Below are 22,229 nucleotides of genomic sequence, written 5' to 3'. Positions count from 1 at the left end.
AGGGAATCTCGCCATATAGAAATTTGACCTATCCGAATCCACCCAAGAAGCAGTATAAGAAATACTATATAAAAACACTTTAAGAAATAATCAGGAATACATATATAAAAAGAAAAATACACCTATATACTATATTCCCCTGGAATCTGAATTAAAAAAAACAACTCTGAATGCTATGCATTTGGATGGCCAATGGATTTCCAAATTTTCACCACCTTCGGTAAAAGTTCTGTAAAACTTTTTGTGAAAAACATGTGGGTATATAGCATATTGGGGTTCTTTTTATATTCCAGGGATTACTATGATACTATACTATCCATGGAATATTGACAAACATCAAACTCTCAAGTGTGAACTAATACGTTTCATCTTCACATGATTGCAACAGATTAATACCTGTGTATAGTTTTGTCTATACATGTCCATCGTAAAAAACTGTAAGCTCCTGGAGTATTGAGTATCGTACTCATTGAGTCTTGATAGAATATAACAACTGTGATAGTAACCCCTGGAGTATTAAGGATGTAGGTACACGTCAAAAACTGTATGCATTTGTGGTTTTATATACAAAATTTTTTCAGAGAGGAATAGTACACTTTTTGTAGGTTTGTTGATCAAGTGCAGCTGATAGGTTTCAAGAGTTCACTCATACTGTGTAATATGTCTGTACTTCTGACCCAATAAGTGTGCCCATGATGCTTAAAAATGAAAACAAATTGTGTGTTCAGTTGTAAACTTAAGGCTTCATGCTCCCCATATAAACCTGCTACCCTTAAACCTTTAAGCACTGTTTTGTGGCCTAGAGGTGATCTCCCACTGTGTGTGGATGGGAGGGGGGGGCATTTGGACTATAAAGCCATTCCTAAAATATATTAGAAACCTGCTCAATCACCTTTAAGCAGCTGTTTTTACTAGAGATAAATGAAGATCCATCAAAAAAGAAACCTACACAGTTTAGATATTTGCTAAGTATGCATTTGATTCTAGGTGAGTGAAATAGAGGCCTCAAAAATGGGATACCAAACCTGAAAATTAAGCACTTACACAATTTGGGCCCTTAAGTGGTTGATTGAATACAGTATAAATAATGTCATCATGCAATTTGTTGCAAAGTGATCTAATTAGATGTAACCACATATATTTACATGAATCATATTAAAGTGAATTCGGGCAAAGAAAACCAGTCTAAAACTTCCAAAAGTTCTCACCCTTGCTTATCAACCAGTTCTGACCATTAATTAAAAGTTCGAATACTATATGGGGGAGTTTTAATTGCCACTTTAAATTGACTGCAGGTTGAGTGATATTCCATTTCATAAGAAATTATACCGGGTACATTCACATCATTTTTTTCGACTTTCATCTTGCTAAACCTACATAAAGATAACTGCATGATTTGAAAACTGTGGATATTTTTATTGAATTCTTTTGCAAAAAGATTTATTGCTTACTTTGTACAATTATATGTGGAGAAAGGCCAGTTCTATTAAGAGCTGCCTTATTTATTTCAATTTTTCAAGTGGCCTGGGGCAGGCGCTTATTGGGTTGAATACAGTACATGCTTATCTGATTTTTACACTGGCTACCAGAAGCTCATTTGTCAAAAAGAATTTCTGAATTTCTCAGCTAAATTTTATTTCTGAATTGTCTCCCCCTAGTTTGAAACTGTTATATAGAAGAAAAAAAATCAAGCTAATCCCCCCCCCCCCCAACATTCTAGAGACTGGTGGCAAGTCTAATCTGATTGTAATCATTGTAAGTTTTATTTCCTAGTATGGACAAAGTGTGTTATCTTGACTGTGATCCTGGACAGACAGAGTTCACTCCCCCTGGCAGTGTATCTCTACATACTATTACAACTCCTGCTTTAGGTAAGTACCACCAAAACCTTGTCTAATGTCAATTGTCAAATGAAAAAGTTGCATACATGTATTTATCTAGATTGTAAAATTTCAGTAACACACATATGAAAAAGAAAAAGTAATGCTTTCATCACGAAAAAAAATAAATACATACACTATTAATAAATATAAGAGCTTAAGATAATAAAATCATAATGATATACATTTGTTACTAATATGTGATTTTCCACCATCAGGGCCACCGTTTAGTCAACAGAGAGAACCAACAATGTGAGTATAAAACGGGCAATAATAAAACCCATCAAATACAGTACATTATACATGTATGTTGTGTTATTATACTTTTGTATATCATAGAACTTATTACACTTTACTACCATAAATACACATATATGTACCTAAATGAAATATGAATGAAGATTATAAAAAATAAACTCTACCATAATAAATCCCAAAAGGGGACACTTCATGAATTAAAAACTCCCAAGGTCTCTCAATGCGAGGGTTTCGAGATGTGGGTAAAGTGCAATTTACCGTCGATTAGACCCACCTTCTGGTGATTATGATGCCATCATTTGACATGAATTTTGTGATATAATAATCACTTGAAGATGGGACTAATCGACGGTAATTTGTACTTTACCCACATCGTTCTGGGATCTCCAAACCCCGGTATTCCAAGTTTTCATCCTCCATGGTCTTTGTCAAGGACAGCTTATAGTCTGCCAATCAATTAAATAGATCCCCTTGTTAGCATCAGATTGATCCAGAGTTATCTCCCATTTATTTTTTCTACAACATTTAGCACACATTGTACAACTTTGCCAGAATAAAACAATTCAATGGGAATCTTATAATTCCTTACCATCGTGCAATCAAACAAAATATTTTTGTTAGGTTAACATTCTTTTTATTTAGCATATTAATGTTGCAGGTGGTGCTTTATTGGAAATGTAAGCCCGACTGGAAACCCCCATTTATACCTGAACTGTATAAGGCGCTGTTTCCATGCATACATGAGGATGGAGCCTCGCCCACCACTAGTGATCAATACCATGGGCTTTATTACAGGTATGTTAGCAAGGTCAGCACAGCCAATCAACACCATGGGCTTTATTACATGTATGTTAGCAAGGTCAACACAGCCAATCAACACCATGGGCTATATTGCAGGTATGTTAGCAAGGTCAGCACAGCCAATCAACACCATGGGCTATATTGCCGGTATATTAGCAAGGTCAGCACAGCCAATCATCACCATGGGCTATATTGCAGGTATGTTAGCAAGGTCAGCACAGCCAATCAACACCATGGGCTATATTGCAGGTATGTTAGCAAGGTCAATACAACCAGTCAACACCATGGACTTTATTACAGGTATTACAGGTATGTTACCAAAGTCAGCACAGCCAATCAACACCATGGGCTATATTACAGGTATGTTAGCAAGGTCAATACAACCAATCAACACCATGGACTTTATTACAGGTATGTTAGCAAGGTCAGCACAGTCAATCAACACCATGGGCTATATTGCAGGTATGTTAGCCAGGTCAGCAGAGCCAATCAACACCATGGGCTATATTGCAGGTATGTTAGCCAGGTCAGCAGAGCCAATCAACACCATGGGCTATATTGCAGGTATGTTAGCAAGGTCAATACAGCCAATCAACACCATGGGTTTTATAACAGGTATGTTAGCAAAGTCAATACAACCAATCAACACAATGGGCTATATTACAGGTATGTTAGCAAGGTCATCACAGCCAATCAACACCGTCAGATCAACAAATCAACAATTTGTTGATCTCTATGTAATATTAATTGCACAAAAATATTTTAATGACTTCTAGATGTGATTTATTTGTGTTCTGTTTTGTTTTTTGAAGGTTTTCTATGTGAGAGATTATGAAATACCTTGCACACTAGCCTCTTTAACTTGGAAGTTTTCATATTTGGTCTCCCTGAATATGAAATAGTAACAAAAAAATGAGTCAGGAGCAACAAAACACTGAATTAAACAAGGTCTTTGAATTACCTGGTATATGAGTTTGAGGTAACAAAGTTCATATTTATTTAAAGGGACTAAGTTTCAATTGGTTCTCAGATCGTTTCAATTTTTGTACTTGTCTGCATTCTGATAAGATGGAAAACAGTAGATTGGATTTGTTAGGTATACTGAACCTAATATTTTAACTGATTTATCATTTTGGGGACTTCTGTACTTGCCATGGGTATAAAAACAGTACCTGCTCAGATTGATATGTGAGTAATTCACTTCAGGTATTGGTCTCCGACTGCTAATCGACACCCTGAAGATAGTCCAGCCTGACCTGGTGGTACAGCTGGACTCCAAACACACAGAAGGGAACCTTCCAAGCATAACTCCGTCATACATTTCTGAATCTGAGGGCTGGTCCAATCATTGTAGGGTACGTAGGTCCATATTGATATAATTTTCAGGCTTTGTACTATGAAAATATTAAAGATTTTTTCAAAGGTTTTGCATGATTTATTTTTCATGAATTCAAAGAATGCAAAAGAAAAGATAGAAAAAAAATTCATTGAATGAAAATTCATTCTATACATATGTAATTTTTGATAGATGAAGATTGATAGTGCCATATCATGGTGTGGTTTTAGTTACTATCAGTCCCAACGTCTGGTGATTGTTACATAATATTTTTGGTGTCACAAACACTGAAAGATGGGACTAATTGTACTCAAACGACATAACTTTACTGCCTTAAACTGTTGTATTCTAAGTTATAATTTGGTGTATGTAATGATTTTACGTTTTTCTCTTAGATACAAAAGAAGAATATTCCACAGAAAGATCACAGTCTGATCATCCTAGATACTATGTATAAGGCACGGTCCAGGTAAAATCACTTCTATTATTTAGGTCAATACATAGTCCTGAAAAATCATTCAGATTATAATGGCAGTGTTTCTAAATAAGAAGCTGACAAATAAGGTGCTATTCAATGTTTACTTAAAAACATTTGGTATTAGAGTCAGTATATTTTTTAAATTTTTCCATCACATAGTGATAACTTTGAGTGATCGTTGTCTGATGTTTCACTGTAGACATCAAATTGTTTTCATGACAATGCAGACTTTTCAAAATTATAGATTAATTATATATCATTGCCTTCTTTTGAAGGCACTATGGTCTAATAGTGTTGTTGAGGGATGGCATAGTACCCCGAGCCGTCAATATGACGTTTGTAACAAAAAGCGCGCCAAACCATAGCCCCGCGGGAAACCATAGTCCCGGGACTATGGCTAAATAGTGCCCGGGGGCTGAGTCAATGAAAAAGCGAGAAAAAGGTCACGTTATGTACTAATAGGCGTTATAAAATTTACTTTCCAGTGGTCAGAATAGGTCTAGACAACACAGAGAGATGTCGCTGTTGAGCTATCTAGCTGACGGGTTACCTGATGGAATTCTGGCTACCAAACCCTGTATGGTTTCCTGGTCCACGATAGCTATCCACGTCTGTCATGAAATCGTTCCGTCCTCACAGATCCTCGAAGCCATCAATGCTTGTGTTGTAGCACTCTGCTACATCCATGATGATTATCCAGTAAATTTCATATCTTTCTAATCTTCCTATTGCCCAGTCATTAAATGGAGATGGGGGAGGGATTCAGACATTTTTCGTTTCAGTGTCCAATAATCTCATTTTATTTGACAATTCTAGACAAACTACATGTGTGACATTCAAAATGGGGATTTAGATTTGTACAAATGGTTGTGCTGACCTTCAGAGGGCCTAAGGGGCAGGCCAAAAGGGGTCAATTTAACCCTATTGCTATAAACAATTCTTCTCTGAAAGTTATGAATGGATATTGCTCATATTTTGTATGCAGCATCTTGTTGGGAATTTAAAATTGTACAATTGGTTGAGCTGGCCTTCCTGGGGCCCAAGGGGCAGGCCAAAAGGGGCCAATTTGACCATATTGCTATAAACAATTCTTCTCTGAAAGTTATGAATGGATATTGCTCATATTTTGTATGCAGCAGCCTTATGTTAGCGATACAAATTGATCCCCAGGGTCGTGAAGAGTGTGGTCAGGCTTCTTCTCTGAATGTTATGAATTGATATCATATTATATCATAACTTGATATGTTTTAAATTTTTTTTGAATGTTAAAGCTTCAGGTAAATTGAATCCATAACTGTAATACATGACATGCACTCTGTCAGGTTCTTAGCTAGATAAATGTTTGTTATTGCTGAATTCAACCAGGTAAGCGATACTGGCCTCTGTTTTCTCTTGTTAATTCACACACATTTTGAGAAACTTATGGTTCAACTATGACAGCTTTTAGATCATTGAATACTTTGATTTTTCAGCGTTACAAGGACAACAAGGATTCTCCATGGTTACTGAAGGAAACTCCGGCATGTGACTGCTTGGGATATGGTAAAGTGATACAAGCTCTTAACAGTTTTATGTAAACTACATTCAAACCGTAAAATGTCTAAGGCATTGACAAATAAAGTATTAAAATAGATAGGCATACCTTATGATAGGTATATTGTACATCACAAATTGCATGTAAGATGATCATAGTTATCTAAATAATAGGCATGGTATAGGAACAAGTCTAAATTGGGATAAATGTGGTAAAAGATCAGCATTTAATTTAAATTTATGAAAGTTCAAAAGTTTATGAAATACTAAGTTTCACCTATCCATGGAGCACTTTAAACCAACCTATTTTCTTGTGTGATTAGTTTTCAAGGATGATAAGAAATCGCGAAAATGAATTGCCCTGAAAATGTTTTACATACAAGAAAAGTAGACCTTAAAGCTAAATAGTTGTGAAAAAACTGTTAAGTGTGAAAACGTGAAATTAAGACGCCATAAAATAAGTTTAAAGTATCTTATTTCTTGTTCAGATTATTAGTGAAAATTGTAAGTGATTAGGGCTTTCATCCATATGTTTTGTGTAAAATATATTCTATTAGGTAAGCTTTCTTCAGAAAAGGTCATGTTTTGTTTCCAGGTTTTGTACGGGGGGTAGACCAAGAAAGGAAGTGTTTGTGTATAGTGAGTCCTGTCCCACTGTCTAAACTTAGATCTGTCAACCTGCTGATGAGAGGGAATGTTAACCTCTCCGAAGATCTCTTCCTCAAGGTCAGTGTTGCCATGGTGATGGTAATCATGGAAGATCTTGTAGATCTCAGTATCCAATAGGACAAATTCACGTGCCATACTCAATAACGTTTGTGTGGGACTAGTATCTCCAGTGGTGATGGAACGTAACTATATCTTCCCACTGATATGACATTAAGGCAGGATATCATCTTTTAACACCATTCCATCACCAATAGAAACAATAATCCCGCACAAACATTATTGGGAATTGGCACGTGAATTATTCCTATTCATTGCATCATTTTGAGTTAATGTTAGTCACTCCAATGTCAAGGTCATTTGATCAATATAACATTAAATCCACTGATTTTACCCACGTAGTTGATTTCATTTGTCTTTATGAAATATCAAATTGTAATCATTACTTTCAGAAGTAGTTCTAGTTACTTGTTTAGTTCAATGAACTTTTTAACTGTTGCAGGTTTTCCAAGGAGTTGTTCCATATGTTGACAATACTGCAGCAGCTACAGGAAGCAGTGCTCTGAGGCAGCGGAAAAGATTGCCTAGAAAAAGCAGGTCAAAGTTCACCTGAAAGACTTACACTAGAATAAGTGCTAGCACAGGGAAAAGATGCTTAAAGATAGCTGTTGGATATATATACAGCAGTAGTGTCACAGTGACAGGATATATGGAGATAAGAGGCAGATATATACAACAGTGGTGACACAGGGACTGGATATGTGGAGATAAGTGTCAGTGCAGCTCTATACAGCAGTGGTGACACAAGGACAGGATATGAAGAGATAAGTGTCAGCTATATACAGCAGTGGTGACACAGGGACAGGATATGAAGAGATAAGTGTCAGCTATATACAGCAGTGGTGACACAGGGATAGGATATATAGAGATAAAAGGCAGATGTATACAGCAGTGGTGACACAGGAACAGGATATGGGGAGATTAGTATTGGCTGTATACAGCAGTGGTGACACAGGAACAGGATATGGGGAGATTAGTATTGGCTGTATACAGCAGTGGTGACACAGGAACAGGATATGAGGAGATAAGGATTGGCTGTATACAGCAGTAGTGACACAGGAACAGAATATGGGGAGATAAGCATTAACTGTATACAGCAGTGGTGACACAGGAACAGGATATGGAGAGATTAGTATTGGCTGTATACAGCAGTAGTGACACTGGAACAGGATATGGGGAGATAAGGATTGGCTGTATACAGCAGTGGTGACCCAGGAACAGGATATGGGGAGATTAGTATTGGCTGTATACAGCAGTGGTGACACAGGAACAGGATATGAGGAGATTAGGATTGGCTGTATACAGCATGTATGGAGTGACACAGCTGGTGACACAGGAACGATATGGGGAGATTAGTTTTGCTGTACACAGCAGTGGTGACACAGGAACAGGATATGGGGAGATTAGTATTGGCTGTATACGCAATGGTGACACAGGAACAGAATATGGGGAGATTTGTATTGGCTGTATACAGCAGTGGTGACAGGAATGGCATATGGGGGATAAGGATTGGCTGTATACAGCAGTGGTGACACAGGAACAGGATATGGGGAGATTAGTATTGGCTGTATACAGCAGTGGTGACACAGGAACAGAATATGGGGAGATTTGTATTGGCTGTATACAGCAGTGGTGACAGGAATGGCATATGGGGGGATAAGGATTGGCTGTATACAGCAGTGGTGACACAGGAACAGGATATGGGGAGATTAGTATTGGCTGTATACAGCAGTGGTGACACAGGAACAGGATATGGGGAGATTTGTATTGGCTGTATACAGCAGTGGTGACACAGGAACAGGATATGGGGAGATTAGTATTGACTGTATACAGCAATGGTGACACAGGAACAGAATATGGGGAGATTTGTATTGGCTGTATACAGCAGTGGTGACAGGAATGGCATATGGGGGGATAAGGATTGGCTGTATACAGCAGTGGTGACACAGGAACAGGATATGGGGAGATTAGTATTGGCTGTATACAGCAGTGGTGACACAGGAACAGGATATGGGGAGATTAGTATTGGCTGTATACAGCAGTGGTGACACAGGAACAGGATATGGGGAGATTAGTATTGGCTGTATACAGCAGTGGTGACACAGGAACAGGATATGGGGAGATAAGGATTGGCTGAGGATTGGCTGTATACAGCAGTGGTGACACAGGAACAGGATATGGGGAGATTAGTATTGGCTGTATACAGCAGTGGTGACACAGGAACAGGATATGGGGAGATAGGATTGGCTGTGTACAGCAGTGGTGACACAGGAACAGGATATGGGGAGATTAGTATTGGCTGTATACAGCAGTGGTGACACAGTGGTGACACAGGAACAGGATATGGGGAGATTAGTATGGCTGTGTACAGCAGTGGTGACACAGGAACGGGATATGGGGAGATAAGGATTGGCTGGTTACAGCAGTGGTGACACAGGAACGGGATATGGGGAGATAAGGATTGGCTGTAAACAGCAGTGGTGACACAGGAACAGGATATGGGGAGATAAGGATTGGCTGGATTACCTTGGATACATAAATGAGTGTGATTAGCACCAAAGTCCAAGTATACTGAAGGCAACATTTTTTTTGAATGCAAGCTTTGTTAGCATGAATAAAATGATCACATTGATCAAAAAAAAAATTTTCTGTTTTGTATATTTTAAATTTTTTGAAGAGAACAATACATGTACAATGTGTATATTTACAAGAGCAATTAAAATAATTTTACATGACAAATAGTATTTGATTTTTTATTTGAAATGTAATAATATAGTAAAACTTGTTAACTTGAAAGTATATGGAAACAAAGATTAAAATTCAACTATATACAGGTGCTTAATATATTGAAAATTTTGGGAAAAACTTAAATGAAATGTTCCGAGTTAACTTCGATTTTTTTTAGCCTACTATATGATGATGATGGAATATTCCAAATCACCCTTCTTCCTTGATCTATCATCTATCTGTCCTTTTGCCTGCCCATGGTTACAGCTTGTGATATCTACATCTAGAAAGTATTAATGGATCTATGTACCATTTCATATATAGGCTCCTCTTGTTCCCTTGGTATGCAGTACATTTTGAAGCTGATCCATCAAATCATCAAATGACTTCTCGAGTACATGTAAAATGTACAGTTTCCTAGTTTGTTTACTTGAATGACCTTGACCATATCAGAAATTAACAACTTCTGCTGAAGAGTTTGGTCTATAAAGGTTTTTTTCACTACTGTGTTGTAATGTACCAATAAATAGTCATATCAGTGGTAAGGCCTCTTGTTTCTATACAGTTAAGTTGATGATAGTAAACTTTTTCCTCCAATAACCATATTACTCCCCTAAATAGTCAAGGTTTCCTTTACAATACATGTTTCAAGGCCATTTAACCACAGTGATATCATTACATTATCCGGTATATTGTATGCTTAGAATTTCGTAGAGGGCCATAGAATTTCTGAATATGGTTCACTTAACAACTTGGGATCCATTATAATAGTTTTGGCGACACAAATTAAAAGGACCAATGAATTACAAGTTATTGTAATCACTTTAACCATAATACAAAATAATATGCTTCACAATACAAGAGGCCCATGGGCCTTAACGGTCATCTGACTAATAGCACAATACAACGTAGTCGTTTAAAGATTTTAGCATATTTGACCCCTGTGATCTTGAATGAAGATCAAGGTCATTCATTTGAACAAACTTGATAGCTCTTCATCCCAGCACGCTACAGGCCCAATATCAGGTCTCTAGGCCTCCTAGTTATTCTCAAGAAGTCGTTTAAAGATTTTAACCTATTTGACCTCTGTGACCTTGAATGAAGATCAAGGTCATTCATTTGAACAAATTAGGTAGCCCTTCATCTCAGCATGCTGCAGGCCCAATATGAGTATCCCGGGCCTCCTAGTTATTCTCAAGAAGTCGTTTAAAGATTTTAACCTATTTGACCTCTGTGACCTTGAATGAAGATCAAGGTCATTCATTTGAACAAATTAGGTAGCCCTTCGGGTCAGATGACCTAAAAATGTAAAACCAGAGAAGACTGCATATATAAATAACTCAGAAACTTTAAATAATTAAATATTTATTCTTCAATAAAAATTTGCAAAACTGAATCCTTTTAAATAGAAAGACTCGTAAGTGAATGCTTCATATACATTTGTACATGTACATACATGTATTATGAATAAGGAACAAGTCTACAAAACTGTAAAGGGAGAGATTTACTCGTACATATTATATATATATATACAAATTGCATTTAAATGTTTAATTACTTCTATCAAATCTAATTTACTAATAACCATTTAAAGTCAGTTATTTAAATAGCTTTTCTGTCTCAAAATATTTATATCAACAGTAGTTCTAGTACAAATTATATGTATTGTATTAAAAGTCATTTGATTGTATTTTTAATCATGCATGTACACTTTCAAAAAAGTAAGGTACATGTATGTGTAACCAGACTGAAAATACTCATTATAAAATATACCTTTGCAACAGGCCTTTGAAATGTCACCTGCTTATTTCCTTGTGTATCTAAAACTTTTCTTTACTTTACTAAGTAATATATCTGTTTTTACTTTTTTTATTTTTTTTTACTTTTGATAAACAATCAATGAACTGAATGACATTTCAGTAAATTTTGGTTTTGATTTGATGATCAAGTTTGGATATTAACGTATAAGGATTTATATACATGTATGTGTAAAAAGTGATCAGAAATATTAAAGCTTGATAATTTAATTAATATCATTTAAGCTCTTTCTAAAATATTCAAATAAGATCTTAATTAAATGATTATAGTCCAATGTTGTATGATCATATCATATATCTTTGATTATTACAATTACCAAAACAAACACCCCCATCCCAATACACAAATAGAGTGTAAAGTATCAAAGAAAAAAATAGAGGTAAAAAGTAGGATCTAACATACATATAGTATCTGCCAGAGGTACATGTACTAATTTGACCTAATAAGTCCCCAAAGTGCTTATTAATAGGTAACAGTATCAAATTTACAATCAATTTCATCTTATTTGATAAAAAGAAACTACTGTTACCCAAACTACTGTTAACCAACTTATTTTCATGGAAACTTAATTTAGTGCTTTCATGCCTTACAAATTTTTCAAAACAATTCAATTTTACGATTGAGACATCTATAAAAAATGATCTTTGATTCTACTTTGAAACATTTTCGCAATTTCCCATTGCTCACGAAATTTAATCACATTAACAAACATTTTGGTTAACAGTACAATGGTTTTTATATATTTATAGTTTCAGTGGGCATTTAATAACGACTTAAATTCAAGGTTGCAAAAAAAAAAGGGGGGGGTGGGATTATTGGGTCAAATAAGATAGGCATAGATTTGAGATTCCTGATGTACTTAAGATTTCAGATCCTATACAATAAATCTATCCAAACTGGTTACTAATATGGAACAATTCATAGGTATTAATACATCGATTACCCAGATTTGAAAATAAAATGGTAGATCTATTAAAAACTAAACAAACGTAAATAAACAAGCAATTGTAAAATATTAAACAATGGACAAAGGGATATTTAAGATAAGTTACTGTCTTCCATATTTTATCGACAGGCACATCACATACACTTCAAATGATCTAGTATCATAACAGGCATAACACACATTTACAATCTTCATATTGCATAATAATGCATAGCATATATACCTACTAATACTGTTATCAGCATAAGTTTAGGTCTGAACAATTTGCATTGCTTTTGAAATCATATTTTAACAATAACACAGTACTGAATATAAAGATCTCTCCCTGTAATGGTTGTAGGTTACGGAAACTCATTACATAACAGCATATAAAACAAGAGGCACAGAGGGCCTGTATCACTAGCCTGAAACTAATGGTTTAACAATAATATATTTGCAGTTATCTTCTTAATATTTATCAATTTACAAATAGTGTTACGGTACCTATGTTGGTTCTAATTTCAGACTGAGGCATGGCATTCCTAACTTTTCTGTGTTATTGATGATGGTTGTTTGATAAATAATCTGGGCAAGAGGTTGCATCAAAAATTAACCAGGGACCATAATTCCAGAAAAGGATTTCATCATGTGGAACCCATAATCCCATTGTGTATTGTAGAAAATGTAATGCAAAATGATTTTTAAAGACAGCATAAAGAACCAGAAGACAATTCATAAACTGAAATGACCCTCAAACATGTACATGTGATTAAATTGTTAGTGCCCATTTTGAACACATTAAGAGAGTATTTATTTAAATATAAATCATTCCATGCATCGTAGTAATATCTTAAATGCTGAATATTTAATCAGAATTTTTTCAATGTATGGTAGTTAATTAGGAATGACACTCACACAGGTAAATATACTTGTACACATTGAAGATATATGTCACTAACATTTCAGTTGGATGCATAGAAAGTGGGACCAACTATATTCACGTAAAATATTTTGCAGGAACAAAGGGCATTTTTGATACTGTTGCATCAATAAGTTTTTTCCTGACTTCAAATTTCACGTTGGTTCCATTTTTGGCAAATGGTGTTTCAAGGTAGCCCATGGAGACATTTTTACTGAGTGACGGTGAAGGACAGCCGCTGGTTAGTTTACCCAGGACACGATCACCAGTCTCGTCATACACTACAGTGCCAGCTACAATACAAAACAGGACAGAACATCTATCAGCTACTCTGATATGTATAATGCTCTAAGTTTGGGCAGCCCATATTTCAAGGTTTCATTAATGGAACATATTTCGCCGTACACATATTCCTTTATGCAATACAAGTATTAGCACCTTAGCATAACGGTAGTGAAATATAAAATATTTTCCTGATGTTTTGAATTTGTGGGTTTCAAGCAAATATGATGAAAATAATCCCAACCCTCCAACCCCCGCCAAATGTACCCACTATATACAGTGCTTCACTTTATTTAAAGTTTCATCATAATTTGACCAAAGTTATCATTTTAAAATATTCAGATTCAAAGGATGTTGTATCAAAATGAACCATATGCATATAGCCCCTTTCACATATTACACCCATGATACTTTGGTAACATACACAGAACTCTCTGGTATAACACGTAAATTTTCATAAAACTTTTTCGTGGCATCATTTAAGCATTCTTAATTTTTTTCTTGCACCATTGTGACTATAACAAATGGTCCGAGATGTTGCTTGATCGAGTTATATAGATCTGTATGCAGTGATGACAGATTGTTCCAGATGGATGGTTCATGTTGATCCAACACCTCATCAGTGAATGTGTAAAAGGGACTTTTCTCTCATTGAGCCTTTTAATTTGAAGTTTTGCTAACATGGAGACTTTGATGATACTTCCCTGATCTGAATGCTCATTATCGAAGCTACATTGTATAAATCCTTGATAATGAAGTATCATTACTATTTTACATGGAATTAATTTAAACAGCTAGTTTAAACAAGAACGCAGAAATTAGTAGACTTGTATAAATAGTTTTTTTACCTCGAGCAGGAGGGCCTGACGACACAAAACCAACACGCTTTGATTTAGGCTTGTCCTTAATCTGTTGTAAAATAATATCAGCTCCAGGAAAGTTACCTTCTGCCCTTCTTCTCTTTCCTAAGATTAAACAGGAGTGTTTTAGTCTTTTGTCTTTATATTGTACTAATTCATGTGTTGTGTATCATGCAAATATTTGGTCAAATAATTTCTGTGTGTTGAATAACTTGGGAATGTGATTTTCTACTTTGTCAATGACTCAATGAGTGTTGCTATTTGTTAGTGACTCAAAGTGTTACTAAAAGTAATGTTTCAATACACAATGTGTTGTGAATGTGTCAAATGTATTGAGTTGCTTATCAATGTGTTGTGTCATGTGTCAATCACTCAATTTGGTATGGTATGTGTAAAATGACTCAGTGCATTGAGTTGTTTGTCAATGATCAATGTATTGTTTTTCAGTGACTCAGTATGTTGTGTCATGTGTAAATACAGTAATTCAATTTGTTATATTGTGTGTCAATGAGTGTGTAACAGTGTGTTGTGTCAAAAACTGTGTTGTTTCATGTGTCAATGACTTCAACAAAATGTTAAAGACCAATGCATTGCATGGATTATCAACAACTACATATGTTGCATGTAATTCAAATTCAAATTCAGTGCTAATGAATCAATGTATTACGTATGTGTTAATGACTAACTAATTATTGTGTATTTAATGGGTTGTGTGGTAGTGTACATGACTCGATGTGTTGTGTGGTAGTGTACATGACTCGATGTGTTGTGTGGTAGTGTACATGACTTGATGTGTTGTGTGGTAGTGTACATGACTCGATGTGTTGTGTGGTAGTGTACATGACTCGATGTGTTGTGTGGTAGTGTACATGACTCGATGTGTTGTGTGGTAGTGTACATGACTTGATGTGTTGTGTGGTAGTGTACATGACTTGGTGTGTTGTGTGGTAGTGTACATGACTCGATGTGTTGTGTGGTAGTGTACATGACTGTGTTGTGTGGTAGTGTACATGACTCGATGTGTTGTGTGGTAGTGTACATGACTCGATGTGTTGTGTGGTAGTGTACATGACTCGATGTGTTGTGTGGTAGTGTACATGACTCGATGTGTTGTGTGGTAGTGTACATGACTTGATGTGTTGTGTGGTAGTGTACATGACTCGATGTGTTGTGTGGTAGTGTACATGACTCAATGTGTTGTGTGGTAGTGTACATGACTCAATGTGTTGTGTGGTAGTGTACATGACTCGATGTGTTGTGTGGTAGTGTACATGACTCGATGTGTTGTGTGGTAGTGTACATGACTCGATGTGTTGTGTGGTAGTGTACATGACTCGATGTGTTGTGTGGTAGTGTACATGACTCGATCAATGTGTTGTGAGGTAGTGTACATGACTTGATCAATGTGTTGTGTGGTAGTGTACATGACTCGATGTGTTGTGTGGTAGTGTACATGACTCGATGTGTTGTGTGGTAGTGTACATGACTCAATGTGTTGTGTGGTAGTGTACATGACTCGATGTTGGTGGTAGTGTACATGACGTGACTGATGTGTGTGTAGTGTACATGACTTTGTGTGTTGTGTGGTAGTGTACATGACTCGATATGTGTTGTGTGGTAGTGTACATGACTCGATCATTGTGTTGTGTGGTAGTGTACATGACTTTGTGTGTTGTGTGGTAGTGTACATGACTCGATCATTGTGTTGTGTGGTAGTGTACATGACTTTGTGTGTTGTGTGGTAGTGTACATGACTCGATCATTGTGTTGTGTGGTAGTGTACATGACTTTGTGTGTTGTGTGGTAGTGTACATGACTCGATCATTGTGTTGTGTGGTAGTGTACATGACTTTGTGTGTTGTGTGGTAGTGTACATGACTCGATCAATGTGTTGTGTGGTAGTGTACATGACTTGATGTGTTGTGTGGTAGTGTACATGACTCGATGTGTTGTGCGGTTGTGTACATGACTCATTGTGTTGTGTGGTAGTGTACATGACTCGATCATTGTGTTGTGTGGTAGTGTACATGACTCGATGTGTTGTGTGTGTAGGTGTGTACATGACTCGATGTGTTGTGTGGTAGTGTACATGACTCGATGTGTTGTGTGGTAGTGTACATGACTTGATGTGTTGTGTGGTAGTGTACATGACTTGGTGTGTTGTGTGGTAGTGTACATGACTCGATCATTGTGTTGTGTGGTAGTGTACATGACTTTGTGTGTTGTGTGGTAGTGTACATGACTCGATCAATGTGTTGTGTGGTAGTGTACATGACTCGATGTGTTGTGTGGTAGTGTACATGACTCGATGTGTTGTGTGGTAGTGTACATGACTCGATGTGTTGTGTGGTAGTGTACATGACTCGATCATTGTGTTGTGTGGTAGTGTACATGACTTTGTGTGTTGTGTGGTAGTGTACATGACTCGATCAATGTGTTGTGTGGTAGTGTACATGACTCATTGTGTTGTGTGGTAGTGTACATGACTCAATGTGTTGTGTGGTAGTGTACATGACTCGATGTGTTGTGTGGTAGTGTACATGACTCGATCAATGTGTTGTGTGGTAGTGTACATGAGTCGTTGTGTTGTGTGGTAGTGTACATGACTCGATGTGTTGTGTGGTAGTGTACATGACTCGATCAATGTGTTGTGTGGTAGTGTACATGACTCGTTGTGTTTGTGTGGTAGTGTACATGACTCATCAATGTGTTGTGTGGTAGTGTACATGAGTCGTTGTGTTGTGTGGTAGTGTACATGACTCTATCAATGTGTTGTGTGGTAGTGTACATGACTCGTCATGTGTTGTGTGGTAGTGTACATGACTCGATGTGTTGTGTGGTAGTGTACATGACTCATGTGTTGTGTGGTAGTGTACATGTGTGTTGTGTGGTAGTGTACATGACTCGATGTGTTTGTGTGGTAGTGTACATGACTCGATCAATGTGTTGTGTGGTAGTGTACATGACTCATGTTTGTGTTGTGTGTGACTGAGTAGTGTACATGACTCGATCAATGTGTTGTGTGGTAGTGTACATGATCTGTGTTGTGTGGTAGTGTACATGACTCTATCAATGTGTTGTGTGGTAGTGTACATGACTCGATCAATGTGTTGTGTGGTAGTGTACATGACTCATTGTGTTGTGTGGTAGTGTACATGACTCGATGGTGTTGCGTGGTATTATGCATGACTAAATGTGTTGCCTGGTAGTGTACATGACTCGATGTGTTGTGTGGTAGTTTACATGACTTGATGTGTTGTGTGGTAGTGTATATGACATGATGTGTTGTGTGGTAGTGTACATGACTCGATGTATTGTGTGGTAGTGTACATGACTTGATGTGTTGTGTGGTAGTGTACATGAGTCGTTGTGTTGTGTGGTAGTGTACATGACTTGATGTGTTGTGTGGTAGTGTACATGACTCAATGTGTTGTGTGGTAGTGTACATGACTTGATGTGTTGTGTGGTAGTGTACATGAGTCGTTGTGTTGTGTGGTAGTGTATATGACTCAATCAATGTGTTGTGTGGTAGTGTACATGACTTGATGTGTTGTGTGGTAGTGTATATGACATGATGTGTTGTGTGGTAGTGTACATGACTCGATGTGTTGTGGGGTAGTGTACATGACTCGATGTGTTGTGTGGTAGTGTACATGACTTGGTGTGTTGTGTGGTAGTGTACATGACCCCTTGTGTTGTGTGGTAGTGTACATGACTTGATGTGTTGTGAGGTAGTGTACATAACTTGATCAATGTGTTGTGTGGTAGTGTACATGACTCGATGTGTTGTGTGGTAGTGTACATGACTCATTGTGTTGTGTGGTAGTGTACATGACTCATTGTGTTGTGTGGTAGTGTACATGACTCGATGTGTTGTGCGGTTGTGTACATGACTCATTGTGTTGTGTGGTAGTGTATATGACTCGATCAATGTGTTGTGAGGTAGTGTACATGACTTGATCAATGTGTTGTGTGGTAGTGTACATGACTCGATGTGTTATGTGGTAGTGTATGTTGTGTGTCAATGACTCATTAGATAGTGCCAGTGCTTTGTACGCAGTACTTACCAATAGTCCATAAAAGGGTAGCTTCTACTGGAGTGGTATCCTCATCTATATCGTTTCCATAGAGACAAAGTCCTGCCTCCAGACGAAGACTATCCCGAGCACCTAGACCAGCAAGGCAGACTTTCGCTGCATCAGAAGCCAGTAAGGCGCTTGCTAGTTCTTCTGCTCTGTCAGCAGGCACTGATATCTGTAAAAAAAAGTTTAAATCATAGAATAACAACAAAGTTAAGTACTATCTATAAACGAGTAAATGACAAGAATAACTTGAGTTATGTACCATGTATATACCGGTACTACTATTAACTGGCTTACAAAGAATAGGTTATTTAACCTTTAAAAGTGATTAAGCAGGGTCTTTATTTCATGAGGGAAATATGGCTGAAATTGCCATTACAGTTCTTTTAGTTTACAAATCATGATTATCTAGCATTGTCATTTTGTGATATTATTTACAACTGAGGCACATGGAACAAGTTTTTCAGTAAAGATCGACACAGCATTATGTCTAAACCAGTCGTAGAATCAAGCTATCAACGTTTTGGTCCCCAACCAGTGTTCTACCACTAAACCTTTCTAAACTACAGTTAAACCTGTATATAAAGACTATCTAGAAAACTATAGGCATGTACCATATTTTCCTCATCATAAGTTGCACCTGAGTATAAGCTGCAAATACCTGTATTACATTTTTTTTCCTTCAGTTTTTGTACATGTATAGCCTGCACTGGAGTAGAAGTGTTACTACACATATCAAATAATTTTGAACCCCAAGAAGATGATCTTCTCAAGTAAGGGTTATTTATAAAGAGATGGTTGCTAAGGCAAGTTTTACTATATATTAAGAAGCCACAGTCTAATACTGCCTACCTCCACACCATCTTCACCTGTGTACCCACATCTTGTCACTCTACAATCAGGAATACCAAACACAGTTGTCAATGTGTTGGTCATAAATGGAAGTGTTGTGAGGTCAAAGTCCATTCCAGTCTGAAGAACTTGGGCCATTTTAGGACCTACATAATACAGAATATGCTTTGTAACAACAATTTTTCAATACAAGACCTAGAAAATCAGTTGAAGTAAAATTGGGATATCTAATGTTAGTAAGTTGCTACAATACCTGCTCCTACTACCTCTGCAAACTTTGGATTGAACTGATTAACTTCAGAGTTTTATGCAGTACATGTATTAATGATTTGATCATATTTTAGCTTATGAGACTTGCAAAGAATAGTACCTAGGTATGTCAAATATATAAATACTGTCCAAACAGAATCCCACAAATATTCACAAATACCTTTTCTAAGCATATATTCACATAATATATAAAACAAACCTTGAAGAGCTAAGAGTCCATTATCTATCACTTCCATTTCAACATCCATACCCTTCTTCTGAGATACAGCAAGATTGCTCTGCAGAATAAACACAAAGCTTGTTCAACATATATAATGCTTTCCTATGAAGATTTTAAGGTTAAAGTTAGGAATTCTGTAAATTATGGAATGTTCATGAAATTGGGCCCTGATAGTTATCAATAATACATGTCAATCTGATATTACTATATAGCAGCATAAAAAGATACATATCGCATCCAAAATAAATAAGTATATAAAACCATTAAAATACCCACCCTTATATGAGCCAAATCTTTCTCAGCACATCCTGCATTTGACACGACATAAATATATCCCTGGTTAGTTTTGGAGACAATGAGATCGTCAATAATCCCTCCTTTAGTGTTGGTAAGCAGAGACAGAGTTCCTTGGTTCTCTTTTAATGCTTCCACATCCCCCACCACCAGGCTTTCAATAAAGGCCACACTGTCCTTGCCGGTAAATTTAGTTTGTAACATGTGCGAGACATCAAAAAGTCCTACTTCCGATCGAACATGCAAGTGTGAAGTTGTCACTCCTTGTTGTGCATACATGACAGGCATCTCCCATCCTCCGAATGGCACCATCTTTGCGCCATTTTTGCAATGGAAGTCATACAAACAGGTACGTTTGGCTGCCTGAAAATTTGAATAATGAAACCTGTTTTATCTTATAAACATATTGGTAAATATATTCTATGCTATATAAGGATTTTTATATAGCTGCAGTGAATTTTATCTTATAATAAGAAAAGTTCACCAATCAGTTTCAATAATGTTGGTAAAAGTGTGTTGATATTGGAATTGATAAAATAATAATTTGGTGATGTGACCACTACCAAAACGATTTCTTTTTAATTTTGCTTCTATAAATCATTAGTTAAAGCTTTCCTGTCTACCCACGGCACCATTGCAGGTAGCTCAATTGTATATACTTTCAACATTCTGAGAATATCATCAATAAATGAATTCTAGTTTCAAACTCTGCACTGGTCGAGCAATTTTCAGCGCCTTTTACATTTGTTGCATCTTAATGAATATGATTCATGTGACTGCGAGATGAATGTTTGGCATGGTGACACCTGACCCTTCTTTTGCAATTGCATTAAAATTTGTTGCGGTGATCATGACTAAAAATGGGAGGGGATAAAAGCTACGAGTACAGCAGATCACAAATTTCATCATTGACGCCCTGATCATCAAACGAAGAAGAATTCTGGATTAGGTTAATTGATTGTCGGCAATCAGCTACATGAAGCTCAATAAGTAGAGCACCTTACAGGTGCCATGTTTGAATCTCGATCTGGCAGTTCCTTTTTCTCTTCTCTACAAAATTGGTGCCCTAATAGCATTTAAGTAATACCTACGTACTACACGTAGGTTAGGACAGGTAATTGAGGACGAAAACTTTGATAAAGAAGAAAAGGAACTGGACTGGATTGGTTCGATCATCTGCGACCAGATCTAAGTAAGTTCGAAGTTGGGGTTAGTAACCCCATCTTCGATACTCCAGGGGTTACTATCACTGATATTGTCATTATACCCTCCTCTGGAATATGTCATAGCAAAACTGAAGACAACGAAAGAAACACTTTACAGGTAATTAGTTTGATCATCTATGAATAGACATAGGTAACCTCAGTAAACCAAACATCCAGTATTCAAAGGACCTAATTTCGAACCCTGATCTGGCAAAAAGTTACATTTCTTCTCTCCTATTATGTTACACATTTTGTCAATCTTCCACAATGTATGTCTGAAAATTGGCACTGTGAAAGACATCTATCTATGTGTACAGTAGTATCATTCTGTCATAATATTAACACAAGAGAATTATTCAATTATTTTGAAATGTGACTGTCACTGATTTTGGCTAAGGAAGTCGAGGGACATTGGCATTGTTTTGGGTCATGAACTGTTTTCAACATTATTTTAGTTCTCTCAAATTTAAATCGTAAACTGTTGTTAAATCATGGAAAACTTACACTCGATGAAGCATATCGCTTCAAGAATCCCGGATGATGTATTTTCAAGTGCTGACACCTAGTAAATCCTAAAACTGACTTCAAAACTTCGGTAAATATGCGATTCATCTTGAAAGCCTAAAATCTAGCAGATGACAGAAAGGGCACTCTAGTGGTGTCGTTAGTTTCGTATTAAGATATTTTGTACTTTTTAATTATTCTTTCTTTTGATGAAATTCCTTCAATAATTAATATTTGATATAATCTTTCAATCCTATTA

At 36.6% G+C, this 22,229-nt stretch overlaps 2 protein-coding genes across 2 annotated transcripts; one reads left to right on the top strand and one right to left on the bottom strand.

Annotated features, from left to right (window-relative positions):
* Positions 1–1,774: 1,774 nt before the first annotated feature.
* Positions 1,775–9,142, top strand: LOC138336891 (polynucleotide 5'-hydroxyl-kinase NOL9-like). The gene is made up of 10 exons (XM_069286509.1): positions 1,775–1,871; positions 2,099–2,132; positions 2,797–2,933; positions 4,146–4,294; positions 4,671–4,744; positions 5,239–5,452; positions 6,226–6,295; positions 6,882–7,012; positions 7,455–8,320; positions 8,387–9,142. The coding sequence occupies exons 1-9, from the start codon at positions 1,775–1,777 to the stop codon at positions 7,563–7,565; spliced, it is 1,017 nt and encodes a 338-aa protein (XP_069142610.1). The 3' UTR covers positions 7,566–8,320; positions 8,387–9,142.
* A 1,945-nt stretch (positions 9,143–11,087) lies between these two features.
* On the bottom strand, positions 11,088–22,117 carry LOC138336889 (aminomethyltransferase, mitochondrial-like). Its single transcript, XM_069286506.1, has 7 exons — positions 21,971–22,117; positions 20,244–20,624; positions 19,947–20,025; positions 19,478–19,623; positions 18,611–18,797; positions 14,532–14,648; positions 11,088–13,694 (listed from the first exon to the last, which is right to left on the bottom strand). The coding sequence occupies exons 1-7, from the start codon at positions 22,076–22,078 to the stop codon at positions 13,480–13,482; spliced, it is 1,233 nt and encodes a 410-aa protein (XP_069142607.1). The 5' UTR covers positions 22,079–22,117; the 3' UTR covers positions 11,088–13,479.
* Between the last annotated feature and the right edge of the window lie 112 nt (positions 22,118–22,229).

Source organism: Argopecten irradians, chromosome 12 (genome assembly GCF_041381155.1).
Source record: "Argopecten irradians isolate NY chromosome 12, Ai_NY, whole genome shotgun sequence".
In the NCBI taxonomy this organism is placed as follows: Eukaryota; Metazoa; Mollusca; class Bivalvia; order Pectinida; family Pectinidae; genus Argopecten; species Argopecten irradians.
This window is presented reverse-complemented; position numbering and strand designations above follow the sequence as displayed.

Excerpts from the sequence above, each read along its gene's own strand:
- LOC138336891 (XM_069286509.1), top strand. The coding sequence starts at position 1,775 with ATGGACAAAGTGTGTTATCTTGACTGTGATCCTGGACAGACAGAGTTC. Across the intron at positions 4,745-5,238 it reads ATGTATAAGGCACGGTCCAG|TGGTCAGAATAGGTCTAGAC; the intron begins GTAAAATCACTT and ends TTTACTTTCCAG. Across the intron at positions 7,013-7,454 it reads CCGAAGATCTCTTCCTCAAG|GTTTTCCAAGGAGTTGTTCC; the intron begins GTCAGTGTTGCC and ends TAACTGTTGCAG.
- LOC138336889 (XM_069286506.1), bottom strand. The coding sequence starts at position 22,078 with ATGAATCGCATATTTACCGAAGTTTTGAAGTCAGTTTTAGGATTTACT. Across the intron at positions 14,649-18,610 it reads TACCCTTTTATGGACTATTG|GAAAGAGAAGAAGGGCAGAA; the intron begins GTAAGTACTGCG and ends GTTTAATCTTAG. Across the intron at positions 13,695-14,531 it reads GTCAGGCCCTCCTGCTCGAG|CTGGCACTGTAGTGTATGAC; the intron begins GTAAAAAAACTA and ends TTTGTATTGTAG.